This window comes from Peromyscus californicus, unplaced genomic scaffold, assembly GCF_007827085.1.
Source record: "Peromyscus californicus insignis strain IS unplaced genomic scaffold, ASM782708v3 Scaffold_14__1_contigs__length_90479793_seg_2, whole genome shotgun sequence".
Lineage (NCBI taxonomy): Eukaryota > Metazoa > Chordata > Mammalia > Rodentia > Cricetidae > Peromyscus > Peromyscus californicus.
Window position 1 is genome coordinate 56484677 of NW_026294436.1, and position 18613 is coordinate 56503289.

The 18613-nt window shown below is 52.4% G+C and overlaps 3 protein-coding genes across 8 annotated transcripts; 1 reads left to right on the forward strand and 2 right to left on the reverse strand.

Annotated features, from left to right (window-relative positions):
• Positions 1-375: 375 nt before the first annotated feature.
• B4galt3 (beta-1,4-galactosyltransferase 3) lies at positions 376-7029 on the forward strand. Of its 2 annotated transcripts, none has more exons than XM_052737593.1 (8): positions 376-507; positions 1285-1453; positions 1775-2067; positions 2605-2840; positions 4166-4356; positions 4482-4604; positions 6019-6123; positions 6244-7029. In XM_052737593.1, exons 3-8 carry the CDS (start codon positions 1809-1811, stop codon positions 6515-6517), a joined length of 1188 nt encoding a protein of 395 aa, XP_052593553.1. In that variant the 5' UTR covers positions 376-507; positions 1285-1453; positions 1775-1808; the 3' UTR covers positions 6518-7029. The 2 variants fall into 2 exon arrangements, with proteins under 2 accessions (XP_052593553.1, XP_052593554.1); XM_052737594.1 differs by having other exon boundaries at positions 1798-2067.
• Positions 7030-7121: 92 nt separating this feature from the next.
• Positions 7122-11473, reverse strand: Ppox (protoporphyrinogen oxidase). 5 transcript variants are annotated; one of them, XM_052737597.1, is made up of 13 exons: positions 11127-11473; positions 10933-11027; positions 10648-10782; positions 10396-10511; positions 10125-10257; positions 9720-9864; positions 9421-9611; positions 8354-8414; positions 8085-8203; positions 7883-7993; positions 7643-7792; positions 7388-7430; positions 7122-7308 (listed from the first exon to the last, which is right to left on the reverse strand). In XM_052737597.1, exons 2-13 carry the CDS (start codon positions 11017-11019, stop codon positions 7166-7168), a joined length of 1434 nt encoding a protein of 477 aa, XP_052593557.1. In that variant the 5' UTR covers positions 11020-11027; positions 11127-11473; the 3' UTR covers positions 7122-7165. The 5 variants fall into 5 exon arrangements, with proteins under 5 accessions (XP_052593557.1, XP_052593558.1, XP_052593559.1 ...); XM_052737598.1 differs by having other exon boundaries at positions 10933-11057; XM_052737599.1 differs by lacking the exon at positions 10125-10257 and having other exon boundaries at positions 9720-9778.
• A 714-nt stretch (positions 11474-12187) lies between these two features.
• Positions 12188-18192, reverse strand: Usp21 (ubiquitin specific peptidase 21). The gene is made up of 13 exons (XM_052737606.1): positions 17985-18192; positions 16567-17187; positions 15735-15794; positions 15444-15564; positions 15120-15231; positions 14779-14934; positions 14226-14290; positions 13903-14006; positions 13624-13710; positions 13300-13371; positions 12963-13077; positions 12762-12876; positions 12188-12546 (listed from the first exon to the last, which is right to left on the reverse strand). Exons 2-13 carry the CDS (start codon positions 17164-17166, stop codon positions 12456-12458), a joined length of 1698 nt encoding a protein of 565 aa, XP_052593566.1. The 5' UTR covers positions 17167-17187; positions 17985-18192; the 3' UTR covers positions 12188-12455.
• Positions 18193-18613: the final 421 nt, after the last annotated feature.

The window sequence follows — 18613 nt, forward strand, 5'->3', positions numbered from 1 at the left end:
CATGTTTACATCATAGCCGACTCTGCCTTTTCGTCCACATGCTCTGTTTCATTGTTAACCAACTTTGCATTTCAAGGCTTGTGCGATAATACAGAGAGAAACTAAGTAGCACTAGGCTACAGGAGGCGCGGTTGACACACTGGGGAAAAGGGCTCAGCCTACCCTGGGGTGAGGTCGTCCGATGCATCAGAAACTGGTTCTCCGCCCTACTGAGAAACAAGGGCTTTGAGCTGCTGTGCTCTGAGGTGAGCAGCGGAACCTCGTTAGGAGACTAAGGTGGAGAGGAAGCGCCGGGGTCTAGGACTCCTCTGCGACCTTAGCGAGCCTCTCGGCGATGCAGGAGACCGGCCACGGGGCTAGCAGGCTAGGCAGTGCCGGGCCCCTGCGCCTGCCCGCCAGAGGCTCCGCCCCGTGACGCGGGCCCCGCCCCCAGCGCCCGCTTCCAAGATGGCTGCGGCGATACCTGCCCGGCCGTCCGAGTGGCGGTGACGACGGGGAGCAGACCAGGTATGGTGGGCTTGGGACCTTGGAGAGAGAATCCTCGGAGAAAGGTTCGGGAGGTCGGGGGGTGGGGAGGAGAAGTTCTGGGTAAAGGCTGGAAATCCAGATTGAGCACAGACAGGGTCTCGGGTGGAAATGTGGACACGGGCCGGTTGCCTTCACGATGCACGGTAGGGACAAACCCGAGAGACTGGTGGTGGGATGGGCGTGCCCGCGAAGAATGAGGTTCTAATCCCCATCCCCCGCGCGCGCACAGCGCTGGCCACGCCCTTCCAGGTGAGCCAGGACACCTGGGCCGACTCTGCCCTAGCCCTGGCTCTCAGTTCACCTAGACCTCTCCTCCCCACCCCCACTAGGCTTGGAGAAAGGTGGAAAAGGTAGAGGACACCACCCCACCCTTCTCTGGGCCACGCTCCAGGGTTGCTTGCTTGCACGCAGCTCCCAGGTGGTCATGCACCTGCGGAGGCGCTCCCTGGGACGTGAAGAACAGAAAGAACCCGTTTCCTGTTTTACTCTGTTTTCTAGGCCACTCCAAGGTACTGTCACAACTGCCTTGCCTCTTGACTAGTTTGGCCTCCATTCATTTCCCTGTCCCCCACTCCCCCGAACAAACTCGTTTTGTTGGAGTAAGTAGAGGGTTAGGTACAGACCTGACACTTGCTGCTCCACTGCAGGTAGCCTGAGAGAGACTCGACCTGGCGTCGTCTCTTTTTCCAATCACTTTCCCCGCACCTCCCGTGATGGGCAAGTTGTTTCTTCCTGATCTTGATCTCTGCTGTACAGGTGACTGGCTCTCCTTGATCACTTCTGTTCCCGCTGGTCCCAGATTGGCTGTTGGAATGCCTTTTTCTGTCTTCCGTGACAGTTCCAATTTTAGATAATGCCTCACATCTCTGCTCCCCGGGGACCTCCTGGAGCCCCCATGATCCGGAAGAAGACAGCTTGAACACAGGTGTGTGTGTGTGTGTCTGTTCTTTTGTAAGACTGGAGGGACTTTAAAAACTTCTGAAATGGACTTGGGACTTGAATGATGTAAGCTTTCTTGAGGGTGGAGACTGAAAGCGGGTGAAGTGGATGAAAATGAAACCTGAGCTTTAGAGATTTGTATACGGACTGCTCGTGGTTGGTTACCTTCTGGGTTTTTTTTTCCCCCCCTCCTTGTTTGATTATAACAGTGTTCCTTATTGTGACTTTGTTCTCTGCCTGTTTTTCTTCCTCTTCTCCCTGCTGATGTCTCTGCTGGCTGGCTCTGTTCCTCCCGGTTTGCTTCCAGAAATCCCTTCACTCTCTCCCTAGCCCTCGGCAGGATGTTGCGGAGGCTGCTGGAGAGGCCCTGCACATTGGCCCTGCTTGTGGGCTCCCAGCTGGCAGTTATGATGTATCTGTCACTAGGGGGCTTCCGAAGCCTTAGTGCCCTCTTTGGTCGGGACCAGGGCCCAACGTTTGATTATTCTCATCCCCATGATGTCTATACTAACCTCAGTCACCTGCCTGGGGCCCCTGTAGCTGCAGGGGCCCTCCCAGCTCAAGCTCTGCCTTACTGTCCAGAGAGATCTCCTTTCTTAGGTGAGTACAGAGGGAAGAAGGTGAAGAAGAGAACGAGGTGTGGGGGCAGGGAGTCTTGGGTTGGCATGAATTGAGACTTAGATTAATGCGCTCTAAGGTGGGCTGATGTTGAGAGAGTGGCCTGTGAATTCAGAGGGCAGATTAGGCTCTTGGGTCACAAGCTTTCCACCGCCTGCCCGTTTTATGAGCTAGCTCTTCATGCCCCAGGGTAGGAATAACTTCTCTTGTAGATGAGTCTTGGCTTTATTAGGTAGAAGTCCTTGTGCTCTTCTCCTGTAGCTTCAGTGTGGGACAAGAGAGAGTTATCTAGAACCCTAAAATAAGAAAGTAAGTAGTTTAAGGTAAGGAGCCTGCCTGCGGCTTTAGGCTTTGTGGAGCTGGCTTAATGAGGGAAATCCAAGGCTTGGTAGATTGATGAGTGAGCCCTTGGGGAAGTGAGCCCAGAATCAGGCTTTTTGGCCAGAGGTGTTCTCAGATTCTGATACCCATTTTCTCCTTGTGCCTCCGATTGCTGAACTTGCCATTTCCTACCAACAGTGGGTCCTGTGTCAGTATCGTTTAGCCCAGTGCCATCACTAGCAGAGATTGTGGAGCGGAATCCCCGGGTGGAACCAGGGGGCCGGTACCGTCCTGCAGAATGTGAGCCACGTTCCCGGACGGCCATAATTGTGCCCCATCGTGCCAGGGAGCACCACCTGCGGCTGCTGCTCTATCACCTGCACCCCTTCCTACAGCGCCAGCAGCTTGCATATGGCATCTATGTCATCCACCAGGTAACAACCCCACTTTACAGCTTAGTCTTGCTTTTGTTTTGTTTTGTTTTGTTTGAGACAGGGTTTCTCTGGCTTTCCTGGAATTCACTCTGTAGACCACGCTGGCCTCACATTCACAGAAATCCACCTGCCTCTGCCCCCCACGTACTGGGATTAAAGATGTGAGCCACCGCCGGGCGGTGGTGGCGCACGCCTTTAATCCCAGCACTCGGGAGGCAGAGCCAGGCGGATCTCTGTGAGTTCGAGGCCAGCCTGGTCTCCAAAGCGAGTTCCAGGAAAGGCGCAAAGCTACACAGAGAAACCCTGTCTCGAAAAACCAAAAAAAAAAAAAAAAAAAAAAAAAAAGATGTGAGCCACCACTGCCCAGCTCCTTACTCTTTCTTTGATGTTAAGGAAGCCTCAAATAAATGCCTCTTCTCTCATCTCGTGGGTCTGTGGGATAATTGTTAAGAGGATCAGACAATAGATAATGGAGAAGCCTTGCTCTTCAGCTTTGTTACTTCCATGCTTATTCTGTTAGGTCTGTTTCCCTATTTTGGTAGGGTATTCCTACTCTCCTATATTTTTCTATGATTTTTCTTTTGTTGTGGCTTATGCAAATTTGGAATTGGCCAAGGATGAGCTAAAATACTAGTTCTGCAATTTTTTTTAAAACTGTACTAATTTATTTATGTGTATTTTGCCTGCATATATGTATGTGCAAAACAAATATGTATTTGGTTTTTTTTTTTTTTTTTTTTTTTTTTTTTTCCGAGACAGGGTTTCTCTGTGTAGCTTTGCGCCTTTCCTGGAACTTGCTTTGGAGACCAGGCTGGCCTCGAATTCACAGAGATCCGCCTGGCTCTGCCTCCCGAGTGCTGGGATTAAAGGCGTGCGCCACCACCGCCCGGCTTGTTTTATTTTTTGAGATAGGGTCTCATGTAGCCCAGGCTGGCCTTAGAATTTACTATGTAGCTGAGGATGGCCTTTAACTTCGGCTCCTCCTGCATCCACCTTCCCACTGCTGGGATTATAGGCACATGCTACCATACTTGGTTTTGTGTGGTGCTGGGGACTGTGCCCAGGCCTTAATGATTGCTGGATAAGCTTCTACCGACTGAGCCCCATCTCTAGCCCCTGTTTTGTTTATAGTCTACTCAAGATCTTCCTGCCTCAGTCTCCTGAGTGCTAGAATTACAGTCAGGTACCAATGTGCTCAGCTGTTTATCTTGTTCTCCCTTCTCTGGGCCGGCCCCATATGCCACTTCGATGGTCCTCTTTTTCCTTCAGCATGCATGCTGCCTACTTTCTCCGTGCGTAGCCTGGTCCCCTTTGTTACCTTCTAGGCTGGAAATGGAACGTTTAACAGAGCCAAGCTCCTGAATGTTGGGGTGCGGGAAGCCCTGCGTGATGAAGAATGGGACTGCTTGTTCTTACATGATGTGGACCTCCTTCCAGAAAATGATCATAACCTGTATGTGTGCGACCCCCGGGGACCTCGCCATGTTGCTGTTGCCATGAACAAGTTTGGATACAGGTAGAGGGCATAGAAGGGTACTAGAAAGCAGGGAGACCAACCTTGCAGGAGGATGAGAGCTAAGGGGATTGTGGGTAGGGTTGATGCTCCAAATTTGTGAACTACAAGGATCTTTTTCTCCTTAGCCTCCCGTACCCCCAGTACTTCGGTGGGGTTTCGGCCCTCACTCCTGACCAGTACCTGAAGATGAATGGCTTCCCCAATGAATATTGGGGCTGGGGTGGTGAGGATGATGACATCGCCACCAGGTCAGACTTCTTGCCACACCTCTTTCCCAAACCCTGGCCACAGTCTTTCGACACAAATCTTTAACTTCCTGGTTCTGCACTGAGCCCATTCCTTCCCGTTGACCTTAGTCTGCTCAGGACAGGCTTTGCCCACTGCTGCCCATTCTGTCAAATTTCCATTTTCTAGATAGACCTGGTTGGTTATATTCTTGGGAAAAGAGGTAAAATCACCTGGAAATACGGAATTCTAGATCTCAGGAAGGGGCCTAAAGACAGGTTAGTTCTGCATTCTGATAGGCTTACGTGGAGACTACTTCTGTGAGAATGGGGGAGAGGAATTCTGCTCCATATAGCCCAGAATCACTTTTTTCTTTTTTTTTAAAGGAAATAAAGGTGTGTGGGGGGGGGCTGACTGACATAATGCCACCTCATTTCTTAGCATGTGAAACTTTCTTACCTTTAGCCTCCAGTGAACCAGTTTCGTGTGCAGTGTATTTGAGCTTGGCATGCTGGATCCATTGCCTCCCCTTATGTCCCCTGTAATGACATCTTTATGTGAAGTCTCATCTGTGTGTGTGTGTGTGTGTTTTACACCCTGAAAATAATTCTAGATGTATTTTTTCAGTTCTTTGTCAGAGTACCTCCCCCTCTTGCTTCTGTGTTTCAGATTGGGGCTTCTTTTTTTTTTTTTTTTAATTTATTTATTTATTATGTATACAGTATTCCCTGCCAGAAGAGGGCACCAGATCTCATTATAGATGGTTGTGAGCCACCATGTGGTTGCTGCGAATTGAACTCAGGTCCTCTGGAAGAGCAGCCGGTGCTCTTAACCGCTGAGCCATCTCTCCAGCCCAGATTGGGGCTTCTTTAAGGTCCTGGTCACCTGTCTGCTTCTGCTCTTCTCTTTTACACATGGCAGCAGGTAGAAAGGAGTCGGGGAGTTTAGACACTATTTCTAAGTAAGACTTGCTGGCCTAGGGGGTGCAGCTCGGTGGTCACGTGTGTGTCTCGCATATGTAAGCCCCACTTTCAATGCCCAAAGGGGAAGAGGGCAGAGATGGCTGAGTTTGGGTCTGCCATTTCTATGCTTTAGACAAAATGGCCCCTTTCTCTGTCCTCCCAAGACTTCAAGGGCAACTGCCAGGAGCCATTTAAAAAGGAGGTCTGAAAGTGACCTATCTACCTCTGCCAGTTCTTGTAAGGCCCCAGGGCTCCTGGCATTAGGCCCTGCGGACTTAGATTTGCCTGACAACTCACCTTCTTCTATTTGATTTCCTCCGGCCTTCTCATACTTGGCAGTTTTGATTTATTTGATCTTTCGGTTCTTGCCAGGCAGATGGCATCGCTTCCTTGATGGTCTTTACTTTTCTCATTTACCTGCCAGCAACTTTTTTTCCATTCTAGCTCCTCCAAGACTCCTTTCCTTTTCTCATAGGGTACGCCTGGCTGGGATGAAGATCTCCCGACCCCCGACCTCTGTGGGGCACTATAAGATGGTGAAGCACAGAGGGGATAAAGGCAATGAGGAAAACCCCCACAGGTAGGAAGGGAATGGGTTTGGGGGGGGGTCCCAGTTTTCCTCTCTTCAGGAAACTCCTAAATGCCCCTAAAGTCCCAGATTGTTCCTTTTAGATCTTAGTCTTAAACCTTTAACCCTCAGATTTGACCTCCTGGTCCGTACCCAGAATTCTTGGACACAAGATGGAATGAATTCACTGACATACCAGTTGCTGGCTAGAGAGCTGGGTCCTCTCTATACCAACATCACTGCAGACATTGGGACTGACCCTCGAGGTCCTCGGGCTCCCTCTGGTCCCCGATACCCACCGGGCTCCTCCCAGGCCTTCCGACAAGAGATGCTGCATCGCCGACCCCCGGCCAGGCCTGGCCCTCCGCCTACTGCCAACCACACAGCTCCCCACGGTTCACACTGATCCTTCTCTGTCCACTTTAATCATGAAACCGAATCAGAGGGGTCGTATTCCCCACGCCCTCTGCTCCTCACTGCTTTCGGAGGGATGTGAGGGAACTAAACCCTAGTGCTGTACTGGGGGGCAGGGACCTCTCCTCACTGCTAGACTGGAGCTGGGCTCCTCTAGACCTGGAGGTTCCTCTTTCTAGGGGCCACCTGTCAGGGCTTATGACTGTGAATCCTTGATGTCGTTTTATGTGACGAATCCTAGGAGTCCCCGGCCCCCGGGGTAGGAGCAGGGCTGGACCCCAAGCCCCTTCCTGGTCCATGGACATCACTCCTTTCCAAGAGTGACCTGGCTTCTCCTGGGACCTCTGTGAATATTTATTCTATTTATGGTTCCCAAGAAGCTGTTCTGGTGGAGGAAGCCCCTACCAGGGCATTTCCTGCCAGTGCTGGAGTAGCTCCTCTGGTCTTGGCCCAGGGGGCTGGGATTTTGATACCTTTTCTAATAAAGGACTTAGTCTCACCTTTGCTGATGCTTTCTGTATTCCAGACCACTTTATCCTCCCCCCCGCAACCCCACCCCAGCCCCAACAAGCCTGGAGGTTGACAGAACAGCAAGACCAAATTCCAGCAAGTTTTATTTTCATGAGCGGGAGAGGGGGGATCAGCTGTTAGATTCCGTGCCCAGGACAGCCAGTGCTGCCTGGCGCCCACTCTCTATACAGTCATTGACAGCGACCCCCTCATAGGAAGCTCCAGCCAAAGTCAGGGGCAGCCTTTGAGCAGTCAGGAAACGCAGAGCTGACTCTGAAAGGTAAGGAAGGATGACAGGAATGCTATATAGCTGGGGTCTGACTTCCTCAGCCCAGCCGCTTCCCCAGCTTACCTAGTTTTTGCCAGTGGCCTAGTGTATACTGAGGGATGCAGTTCTAGGGAGAGATAAGGTATAAGGGAAAGTTCATTGCTGGTTTCCAAGGCCTTGGCTGACCTACTGATAAGCATGTTAGTCCTTGCTTTAAACGGGGAACTAATGATATAAGGGAAAGTTCATTGCTGGTTTCCAAGGCCTTGGCTGACCTTCTGATAAGCACGTCAGTCCTTGCTTTCAACAGGGAACTAATAAGAGTTTATCTCAGCTCACCTTGTGTAAATGGACCAAGCAGTAACTCGGCCGCTCCCTCAGTCCTAAGTGCGTAGCAGCTGCTGCCTGTGCTTGCTCTTGGAACAGCTCTGGAGACAGGTCATGGCCATCAGCTTCTAGTCTCTCTAACCAGTAGCCTCCCAGCATCACCTGTGAGGAAACACAGCATTGACCATCCTGCACTTGCCTACGCTAGGGCACAGAGGAAACCCCACCATAAGCCAAGTTTGCTTCTCTCACAGTTACTCTGAGGCGTGGAGGGTTCCCATCCTGCTCAGGAAAAGCAACTGAGTCATACACGATTCCCAGGACAGTTGGGTCTTCTGATGATGGCACCAAATGTCCAAATCCCTGGAGAGGAAGATGCCTATGAATCAGGAGGGAAGGGCTCTCACTGAGCCTCTGTCTCCCCTCCTTCTCCTCCTCCTCCTCCTTCTCATACCTGAACCGGCAGACAAGCTCCTTGGTACTGCAGATTCACCACGGCGACAGACACAGCAGTGATGGTACTCAGGACATGAGCGAGAGGTGTAGCCTCAGCAGGGAGCAGCTTGCTGAGCACTGGGGACCAGGCAGAGGCATTCATACTAGGCTAGCTTTGTCTATAGGAATCCCTCAGGGATGACCAGTTCAGGAACCCAATGTGGCCCTGCTGGCATAGGAAGGCATTGCTTCTTGATGGTTAGGGAAAGGGAGGGACTCTTCCATTACCTGCAGCTGGAATGGCACTAATAATGTGGTCAGCCTCCAGACTGCTGTCCCCTAGAAACACCTGAGTGATAACATTTGAGAGAGAGGGTGTTATGAAGACTTTATAGGTAAGTGAGATTTGCAGCCTCACTCTTAGTTTCCCAGGTACCCAAGAAACAGGAAAGTCTGTATGCTGACCCAAGATAAAGAATATGAATGACAGTGCCATCTGAACAACAAAAATCCTCTGTATAATCCAGAAGGAGGCCAGTGCGGCTGCTCTGAAATGTTCAATGAAGGTGGGTTGTCTTTTCCCTGTCCCCAGACACTCACAAGCGCTACTATTCACATACCTAAGGGCTTTTTGAGGAAGGCTCACAAATAAAGCCTAGGAACCTGAGGTAGCCAATATCTAAATAGCTTCTCTAAGGCAAGAAAACAGTAAGTCCAGTGCTATCAGCCCTGACCTGGTCAAACCACTCAAAGATCGTGACACAGGGTGTGTGTGTGCACATGAGTGCAGGTGCCTGTGGAGTCCAGTAGAGGTTGCCTGAGCCCCTGAGCTGGAATTACAGGCAGTTATGAGCCACCTGATGTGGGTTCTGAGAACTGAACCCAGGTCTTCTTCAAAGGCAGTATGTGCTCTTAAATGTTGAGCTATTTCTTCAGTTCCCCGCTCACTCCACAGCAGAAGAAATTTATGGACAAGAAGTTATCATAGACATTAAAAGGTGGCAGATATGTCCAAGGAATACTGCAGGGCTTTGGTGCCTTTATGAATTTTGTGACTGATAGGTACGTAGAGATGGCAACTAGTAGGCACCAGAATATTAGAATGGTAATCATATGGGGAAACAGTACCATCATGTTTTAAAGTCTTGGACCAAGTTTAAAGAAAGGAATGTTCAGCAGAGAAGTCCACATCCCTCCCCAGAGGGCCTGTTTTCCTATGGTATAAAATTGGGTCATGTACATTTTCATATGAGACTTTTTGCTAAATATATTTGTGCAATATTCAAAATAACATCAGCAACAACAAAACCAGTAACGCCGATACAGACTTATTACACTCCAGAGGGTTCTCCTACCTTCCATCGCCCTTCTGGCTGGAGGCTGAGCCCACAGACTGGCTGACCTTTGAAGACAGTGACTCCTTTACTAATTAGGTGGTTGTGAAGGGCTTGGGGCAACATCTCCAGCCCTCCACGGAGTGACCACTGGCTCCATCGCTCGGCCCGGGCCTGACGAATTAATGAGGAATCTGGCTGTGGACTCCGTCCTAAAAGGAGGCAAAACATATACTATCAAAAATAGTACCCCTTGTATGAAGTGCCTCACTTTGTCAGGCTTTATATTTCACCCTTTGAACCAATGACCGCTCCCTCACCTGCCCCCAGCAGCAGCCCCAGTAATATGGACCGGTGGGTTTGCTCAGCTTGGAAGAGACTGGGAAAGCAGGAGCGGACACTGAGTTCACGGCTGTTGCCTGCAAACACTCCTCGGCAAAGACTGTCCATGGCTAAAGAGGCCACCTTAAGGATAAGACTGGGTCTGAGGGGCCAAGGAATAAGCCACCCTGACTGATTTTCATTGCCCCTGCTTGGGAGGGAAGAGGGAAGGAGAGAGTTTGTGTTGGGGGGTGTTCCCATTGTAACACAAGGATGGGAAGGAAAAAAGGCATTTATTCCCGGGACTGAGATTTGGAGATTCCAACAACAGAAAGAGGACATCCCTAGACGCGGCAGCTGATTTAGGAAGGGAGAGGTTTGAGACCCCCTCTGAGCAGTGTCACCTCAGGTCCAAGGCGGCGCTGGGCAAAACTGTGCACAGTCTCATCAGGCTCTTTGCCCCTGGGCTTCATCAAATCCCTCAGCCCAGCCCAAAACAGAGCTTTGGAGAAGGGGGGTGAAGGACGGAGTAGCCCCCTGCATGGAGGAAGTCATGGTGAAAAGAAAGCTCCTTCCCAGCTCCTGGGGGTTATTTTCATTCATTTAATCCCTGTGGCCGGAAAGGCTGACAGGGAACAAATGGAAGGGGTGTACAGTTGGGAGATGAGCTGTTACCTGAGGCCAGAGGGTAGGGGGTGCAGAGCACCACCGACATACAGGAACCTGTTCTGGGCAGCTGGGTGATTCCCTCGGACAGGCAAGACTTCCGACTCCAAGCCAAGCTCAGAAACCTGTTCTCAGGAAGCCCTCAGGAAGAGGAGACACTAAGGAAAAACTGGCCCCACGAATGTCTTTCCCCTCTGCAACTCTATCCCTTTGGAAGACTCTCCTCCACTACCTGTCCTATACAGTCCACAAGATGCTCACCAGGAGCAGAGTTCGGGCTCCCAGCACTCCAGCCGGCCTAATTCCTCGAGGTCCAAGTTCAAAGATCGCACCATCTGATCCTCGGACCGAGCGGATCCAGCCTCCCAAACGCTTGCTGCCCTCCAGTAAGATCACCTGGCACCAAAAGGGAGACACTGTGGGTGCAGGGAAAAGGGACTGGGGATGGGGGGTGGGCTGCACATTCCACGGGACAAAATCTATCCAGTTTTTGCTGGAAATGTTGAGTATCAAAAGAGTCTCTCTCCGGTTCTAGTGGGGACTCACTTTAGGAGGACAGGGGCCTCGGATCAGATGATAACTTGCGGCCAATCCACTGATACCTCCACCAAGCACGATCACAGTCCGGCCCATTGTAAGGCCTAGGGGAAAGGTGGAGAAACCGGGCAGAACTGGAGGCACCCTGTTTTACCACTGCAGATACCCCCACTGGTCCCGTACCCCCACCTCTGGGCACTTACTGATTTGTGAGCATCTAAGGCAGGGCGCGCCTGTACGTGCTGGTGGAAGAGTCAGGTCTTCGTTCAGAGGCCAGGACTTACCCACGAGATAGGGGGAACCAGAGAAAATGAGTGATAGAGAGGCCCTAGCACCAGTGTCTCCTGTCAGTGTGCAGATAAGGCCCACGCCCACGCTATCTCCCCAGCTCAACCCCTCCGAGGGGGGCCCAGTATTCGGCAGCACACGGTTTTCCCAGGCTTAGCTGGTGAGCAGGTTCAAGTGTGGGATCCCCGCCCCTAACTTTTAGGGTCCCTCCGACTCTCCGTCCACTCCATTCTGGCGGCCCGCAGCGGCGCTTCGCTTTACCGCGTCAGGATTGGTGGGTCCTGGAAGGCAGGTTCTGGATTGGCCAGCTCTGGATACATCCACCAATGAAAACGCCGGACTGGCAGTGACGTACAGCCACTGCCAGAGTCCGCTCGGTGGAACAGGTTAACCGGTTCGTTGCCTAATCAGAGTTAGTTGCAGTACGCGGCGCTGCCTTCCCCAGGGTCAAGAGAGCGAAAAGCGGAACCCGGGAGCTAGCTAGCATTCCCCAGCTCCAGCTTCCCAGGCCTGCCGGGAGAACCCTGGAGGGAGGGCCCCATGAGCCTTGGCTGGAGGGAGAGACACTCGGAGGCCAATCCGTGGGGAGGTGGCTCTATAAACAGCTCTTTGATGTTAGCAACAGTCAGGGCCTACGGGAGCTAGGGCCGCCGGGCAACGGGAACAGTGTTTGTCAACAGGGCTTCTTGGGTGCCTTGCTCTCGAGGGGCAGTTCCCCTCTCCGGCACAGCCTGGCGTGCCAATGCCTGCACTCTAGTTTGAGGCTTCTCCGCGGCCTCCCAAGTCTCAGGGTTCGTCTTCCTTGTACCACTGAACTGCTAGGGCACAAGTGTGGGGCCTGCTCCATCCCCGTCCTTTCCCTTCTGCTCCGAGAGCGCCCCCGTCTGTTCAGAGACCGAATTGGGTCCCAGAAAGGCTCCAATGGAACCAAATTCTGGATCCCCGGTCCCTCTTCCCGCAGATACAGGCGCGAACATCACTTTTTCTTAATAAATTTATTCACAAAAAGTGAGATTGCAGAGGTTCTGGGGGCTGTACATGGTCAAGGGCCTGATGAGCTCTGTACATGGAGCAGGAAACAAGGTGGAAGAGTGCTTCTTAATAAAAAAAATAATGGGAGCTACAACCACCCTCCCTCCCCGATTAAAAAGACACAAAAATAGACGTCTCTGAGGTAAATGGGGAGCCTGGGGGCTTAAGGGTGTTGAAAAGGTCTTCACAGGTGCCAGGGCTTCAAGACGGTGTCACAGGCACCGAGGTGGCTCCTGCGTCAGTTGGTAGAACAACACGTAGCCTTCACTGGATGCCACCTGATTTTCACTGACAGGGGAGACACTGAAAAGGACATGGGGAATGGCTGTAGTCACGCCTGTGTATTCCCCCTCCTCCTTCCCACAAGACTCCACACCTCAGGGTACCCGGGGTAGAGCTCAGGAGAGAGACTCCACCTATCCCTTTGTCAGGACCTCATCTTTTGGGGCATTGTCAGAGGGGAAGGCGCCAGCGCTGCAGTGGGATGGGGCAAGGGTTGACGAAGAGGCCGTGCTCACCGGGAGTCATTGTAGACATGCCAACCAGTCTGGCAGCGGCACAGGGCTGTGTAGTGCCCGTAGTGGACACTCCCGGAGTGGTTGCAGAGGGCGTAGAGCTGGTACACGGGGCTTCCTGCGGGTTAGAGCGGCTCAGTTTCTACACCCAAGAGCTGTGTCCCCCTCCTGAAGGGTCCTTAGGACATTGCCCACCGGACTCACCCGCCTTGTCACTGGCAAAGTCCCCTAGGCTCAGTCGCTGCAATGGGAAGTCTACACCTACTGAACTCTTCTTGATGGAGCCTCGGGAGGTGGAAAATCGATTCAGATCTAAGCCCTGGTTAAGGAGCATTTGGGGGAGGAGGGGGCTGAGGGTCTCTAAGGGAGCTGCAGGGATAAATTCAGTACCCTCCATTCCCCCAACAGGTCCTGAAAGATGGCAGAGAGAAAGTTGGGGTGGCAGGTTTTTCCCAAGGAAAACTCAAGGAAGGTGAGGAAACAGAATGTATGGGAGATATCCTAAGAGAAATAAGAACTTGAAGATTAGGATATGGAGCACGAGGATTCGGGGGAATCTTTGTACTGTCAACTTTTTGGTACTTCGTGTTTTCTGCCGGCATCGGTCACACACCTAAATAAACAGCAAATAGTGTTAGGTCAATGTGCTCTCGCCTCAGCTGGTTTTTCTGACACCCCAATTCACATATAAATTTAGTATGTTTCTCATTGCTTTGCCCTTCCCCTTTAGCGCAGGCATACTATGACACATCTGAGACCCTAACACACACCCAGACATGTCATGTTATTCCCATACTGAGGAAGCATGCATCTTTTTTCCGGACAGACTCCCCCAGGTCCCCCACCATTGTAAACCCCCACATACTGGAGCATTTTCTGACTCTAGCTCTTCTTCCTTGGTGAAAAGGCTGAAACAATCTCGCAGAGACACTTTGCCCCCAGCAAATCCTTTCTGGGGGGAAAGGGGAAGTAAGGGTCAGCAGGTTCTGAATTCCCCACCCCCCCTTTTTTTAAAAAAAATCTTTTATCTTTTTATAATCCAGGCTTCAATTCTGCTTAGAGATCCACATAGTTCCCACCCACACGTAGGGGTGGGTCACAGAACCCATGTTCCATCCACCCCCGGAATCCTCTGGAATCCCACCTTGGGAATGGGCAGGGACAGGTCACAAAAAACCTCGAAGGTCGTGGAGCGATACCCACAGGCCTGGCACTTGAGGCAACTTTTCAACTGGCCCACAAATAAGTCTAGATAGAAGCAAAAAGGCAGGGGAGAAAGTCACTGTTGGGTGCTTAAGGTGCTTTCTGGGAATCCTGTCTCTTCCCACTCCTTTGCTGGATCTGCCTTTCTAACTTCAACACTGCCACCCAACTCTCCACACCATTTCACATCCTCATCATCCAGCTTAGCTCTCTCTCTTTCTTCTCCTGAGCCCAAACCCCCACTTGCTTTGCCCTATTACATACCCACAATTTTGCTGTCTTCTCGCTCCAGGTAGCGCTTCCACATTAAGTTGGCTCGGTCATCATCACTAACAGATGAAGGGAAGGGAGGGGGCGCCCATGAGAAGGCTGTAATACTGGGTACCCCCAAGCCATTGAAATTATCCACAGAGCCCTGTTCCCTATCCACATACCAGCCCATTCCCTAAACTTCTACTCAAAGGAGTAATTTTTTTCTAGAAACTTTCTGGGGAAATCCAAGATGAGAGAAAAAAATATATATAAAGGAAGAATGTCATCCTTCCTCTAGAAGCCCCATTGGTATATTGCATCATAAAAGGTCCCTCCTTTCCCAATTTAGTGACCCCTAACACTATTTTATACCTCTATCTGCATCCTTCCACTTCCCCCCTCCTCCTCCCTTCTGTCCTTCTTGTACTTCCAAGCCATTTTTTTTTCTATGCTAAAGGGTCTCCCCTAGGTACTACATTTCCAGTTTCAGTTAGCTCAGTTCTGTGAAGACTGAGTGCTACTGACAGAACTACTGGAGAGAAGAGCAAGGGGGAGCAAGCCTTACCTTAATTCAGGTTCTTCATGCAGAGCCCCTCCTCGGCGAGGTGGAGAGGGAACTGGACCACTGGCCAGGATCGGAGGTGCCCGGCGGCCTCGTCGGTTGATTTCAAGATGCAACCGCTCCATGAGGAGCTTCAGGAACTCTTGGGCATCCTGCTGGCTACAGCCAGACAGAATATGGACAACCGATCCCCTCTTAGTCCACACACAGTATCCCCTGCCCAAATATGGGTCCCTACTCCCTCAGTGTAGAAAATCTCAAGGCTCAGAACAAGGGTGCTGTACCCCTGCTTGGCCCCAGCCCCAGACTTGGTCAGAGAGAAAGCCTATCCTCCGTTTCCCCACCTGTATCCAGAGAAGGAGGGAACGTATTTCTGGAAGACAGCCCGGAATCGAGTAGGATTCACAGCTTCACAGGAGTCAGGGTGCCAGAGGGCACCAATCACATCTGCAAAGGCTGTTGATGGGACAAGTGGGGAAGGGATACAAAGATTAGTGTCTAGAAGAGCAGGCAGGAGGAGATTCAGTGGCTAGAAAACCTCTCAGAATGGAGGAACTGGGAAAATGGGTGTGACTGTCAGGCTGAAGGCCTGGGAACCATACGCCTCGGGGGGGACAGAACTGAAGGGGTTGGGGGAAGAGAACAGAAGATCAGGAGTTGTTGCCCACCTTCCGTGAGCTCCTGGGCTCGGCCTCCTCCGGGCACCTCTTGCCGGAAGTCCCTTCGAAGACAAAAGTCTCGAAGAGGCCTTGTGCTGCTCAAACACTGTAGCACAGCATTCAGGAAACACTGGGGAAGCAGCAGGGGCTGTCATTACCTTTCCAGTCTGTGCCCACAAGCCTTAAGAGAGCGAGCTTCAGTGCTCTCCTCCGTGCCTTCCCCAGATCCACAGGTTATCTCCACCCCCAACACCATTTAACATTCCTTTTACAGAGAAAGGACAGGAAAATGGCTCTTACTGTATTTCCCAGATTGCGGAGACCAACATGACCAGAGCCCAGAAGCAGTGTGTGATGAGCCTAGAAGGTCAGAGTACGGTCACATTCTACCTGCCACTTTCAGTAGCATGCTGCTGAATGTCTCTCCCCCTTATTTGTGCCCCAACTCGACCCTCTTTCCCTCACTGGTCTTCCTACCTCATTAGTCATGAGTAGTAAACCCATCACAGCTGAGTGTACCACAGACTCGGCCATGGCTGTCACACCTATTCCCCATTTACTCCGCTGCCCAGCTAGCCGGCGCTGCAGCTCCTGAGGCAACTCCCCGAGCACCGGCATGGTTGCCCAGCTGCTCCCCACCCCCACTTTACTGCCCCCAAATCCCCCTCCTGCCCCCGTGGCCCCTTCTTGCACCCTCTCCTGCTGGCTCCAACTGCAAGCAGCTTAGCTCGCTTAGCTCAGGAAATGGGTAACCACATCAGTAGGTGCCCGAACCCCGCCCCTCCTCAGCCCAGGTGCCCGAACCCCGCCTCTCCTCAGCCCGGGGATTAATTAGGTCTAGGCCCAGTCCTAGGAGAGAAGTTGCCTTAAAAGGGCGGGCCTAAGGACCCGAAGAAGAATTCTAAATAGTTCGGTTAATTCCCTAGGGACCAGAATGGCACACCAAGTTGGAGAATCACATACAACCCAAAATAATATCTAGAAGGCCCCAGAAAGGAGAAGAGTCCACTGGTGTAATGAGGGGTTGTCAAAGGGACTTGGAGAGGGGAACAGGAAAGCCATATCGGGACAAGAGAGTTTAGGGCAAGAGGAACATGAGCAAGGGAGACCACATGTGCTGGCAAGTCCTCACCATCTTGTCCTCAGAGTAGAAAGGCTCAGAGGGCCGGGCAGATATCATGTGGAAGGAGCCATGGGAAGTAGGGGGCTCTGTCCGTATGCTGAGCAGGGTAGGGGGGCCAGGGAAGCCCCCAAGACGCCGGAGAGAAGTGCTACGTCTCAGAGTGGGTGGTTCAGGCCGGAGTGCCAAGCGGCTCAGTGCAGCCCCTAGCTCGCCAGTGCCACGGTGCCCTCCCAAGGCAATGCCCATTGGACGCAAGTCCCCACTGCTCACAGACTTGGAACGGGCTAAGTTGGTCCGGGATGGGAGAGGCAGAGCCACAGTTGGAGGTGGTGAGCCAGGCAAGGGAACCCCATGATCTGCTCGAAGGGGGCCTCTAGGACGAGAGCTTGAGGTCCGACCCCGACCCAGCTCCAGTTTCTTGAGCCTTTCATCTGGGGGACCTGGCCTGGGAGGCAAAGGTCGTAACATGGAGTTCGGCCCAGGAACTGGGTTTCGGCGCTCCTTGCTGCGGGCCCGGGGAGGAAATGGTATCTTGGCTCCCACTCGGGGCTGTACACTGACAGGTGGCTCTCGAGTCCGGCCCAACCGGTGCTCAGAAGCCTGGGGCATTGTGGACACCGCAGGCTGGACCTGAGAAGAACAGAGGGTCAGCATTTGAATTAGAAAGACAGAGAAGATATAGGCTACCATGCAAGCTGGCTTCTACATGTACCAAGGGCATGAATCACGTCTATACAATCAGTTCTTGTATCCCCAGAACTTAGCAATGTTTGACACAAAGAAAATATTTAGTATCCCTTGAATAAACTAACGACTGAATAGTAGCTCATCATTTTGACCTTTCACGCCCCACCCCCTCTACAGAATACAGATTTACTGAAGAGCCAGTGGTAGTCCCAATCTCAGCTGTTCTTATAATCTACAAACTCCTAAAAATCCTCATAGCTGGCTAGTCAAGTGAGATATGCCCCAGACCTGGGACCATAGATGCAGGAATCAGTCCAAAAGACATCATTTCCAACCTCAACCCTTGCCCCTCTGGGTTGCAAATGAAGCCGATTAAATGGGTGATTTGCAATCCACTCCCTCCTCCAGTTCTGGGCTCCCACTTGGTATTGGGGCTCAAGGGGCAATGGTTTGAGCTGGAGGACGAACTATTTGACCCCTAATTTCTGCACCTCTCCCACCACAGTGGGATTTTACCCGGGTCCGCCCCCCTCGAGGGCAGAAAGGCCGAGGCCGCTGATTGGCTATGGGGTCCGGCGGCATATTCCCCGCGGTCCGAGAATGCTGTTCTTCCAGTCCAGTTCTCCCAGGCCCGGCTGGGCACCGCGAGCCTCTCCCTTTGTGGTGAACGTCCTCTGGGGTCTGGATCCGTCCTCCCTCAGCTCCCCCACCCCACCCCGCCATAACGTCCCGGCCCATACCTGCCCCCCGGTGAGGCGGCGGGGGAGGCCAGCCGGGGTCCAGCTCCAGCTCAGGGCCACCCCCTCATAACCCCGAACAGCCTCCCCGCGGGCCGGGCTGCAGCTTTAACCCCAGCTGTTGCCCAGCTTGCTCCCGCCGCAAGGGCCACCGCCATCTTTGTTGGTGCCGCCCGGCCACCGGCCACCGGCTTCACAGTCTCTTAAGGCGCCTGCGCGCCCACACTCGGAATCCTCCCACCCACCCCCTCGGCGCTTGCGTGAGCCCGCCCCCACGGCTCCCAGACCGACACCATGGAAACGCAGCCAACTTTAGAACCACTAGTTCCCCGTCCCTGCCGGGTGGTGGTCTTTAAACATTACTGCAAGTCCCTGAGGGCAAGGCCCCTCATCCTCTCATGTGGTCCATAGGGATGAAGAGCCGAAACACCGAATAACGGAAGGGCTTGCAACAGAGATTCTTTCCAAACAAGAGGGATGCATCGTGGAAAGCTGCATGCAGGTGCAGGTCCAGGTCCAACCCGAAAACCAATAGAGAAGCATTTAGCACTCCATCTAGGGATGTAAGATCCCTAGTGGGCACAGAACGCTGAACCTGTAAAACCCATTCTTCAAGCTCCTTTGCAGGCTCA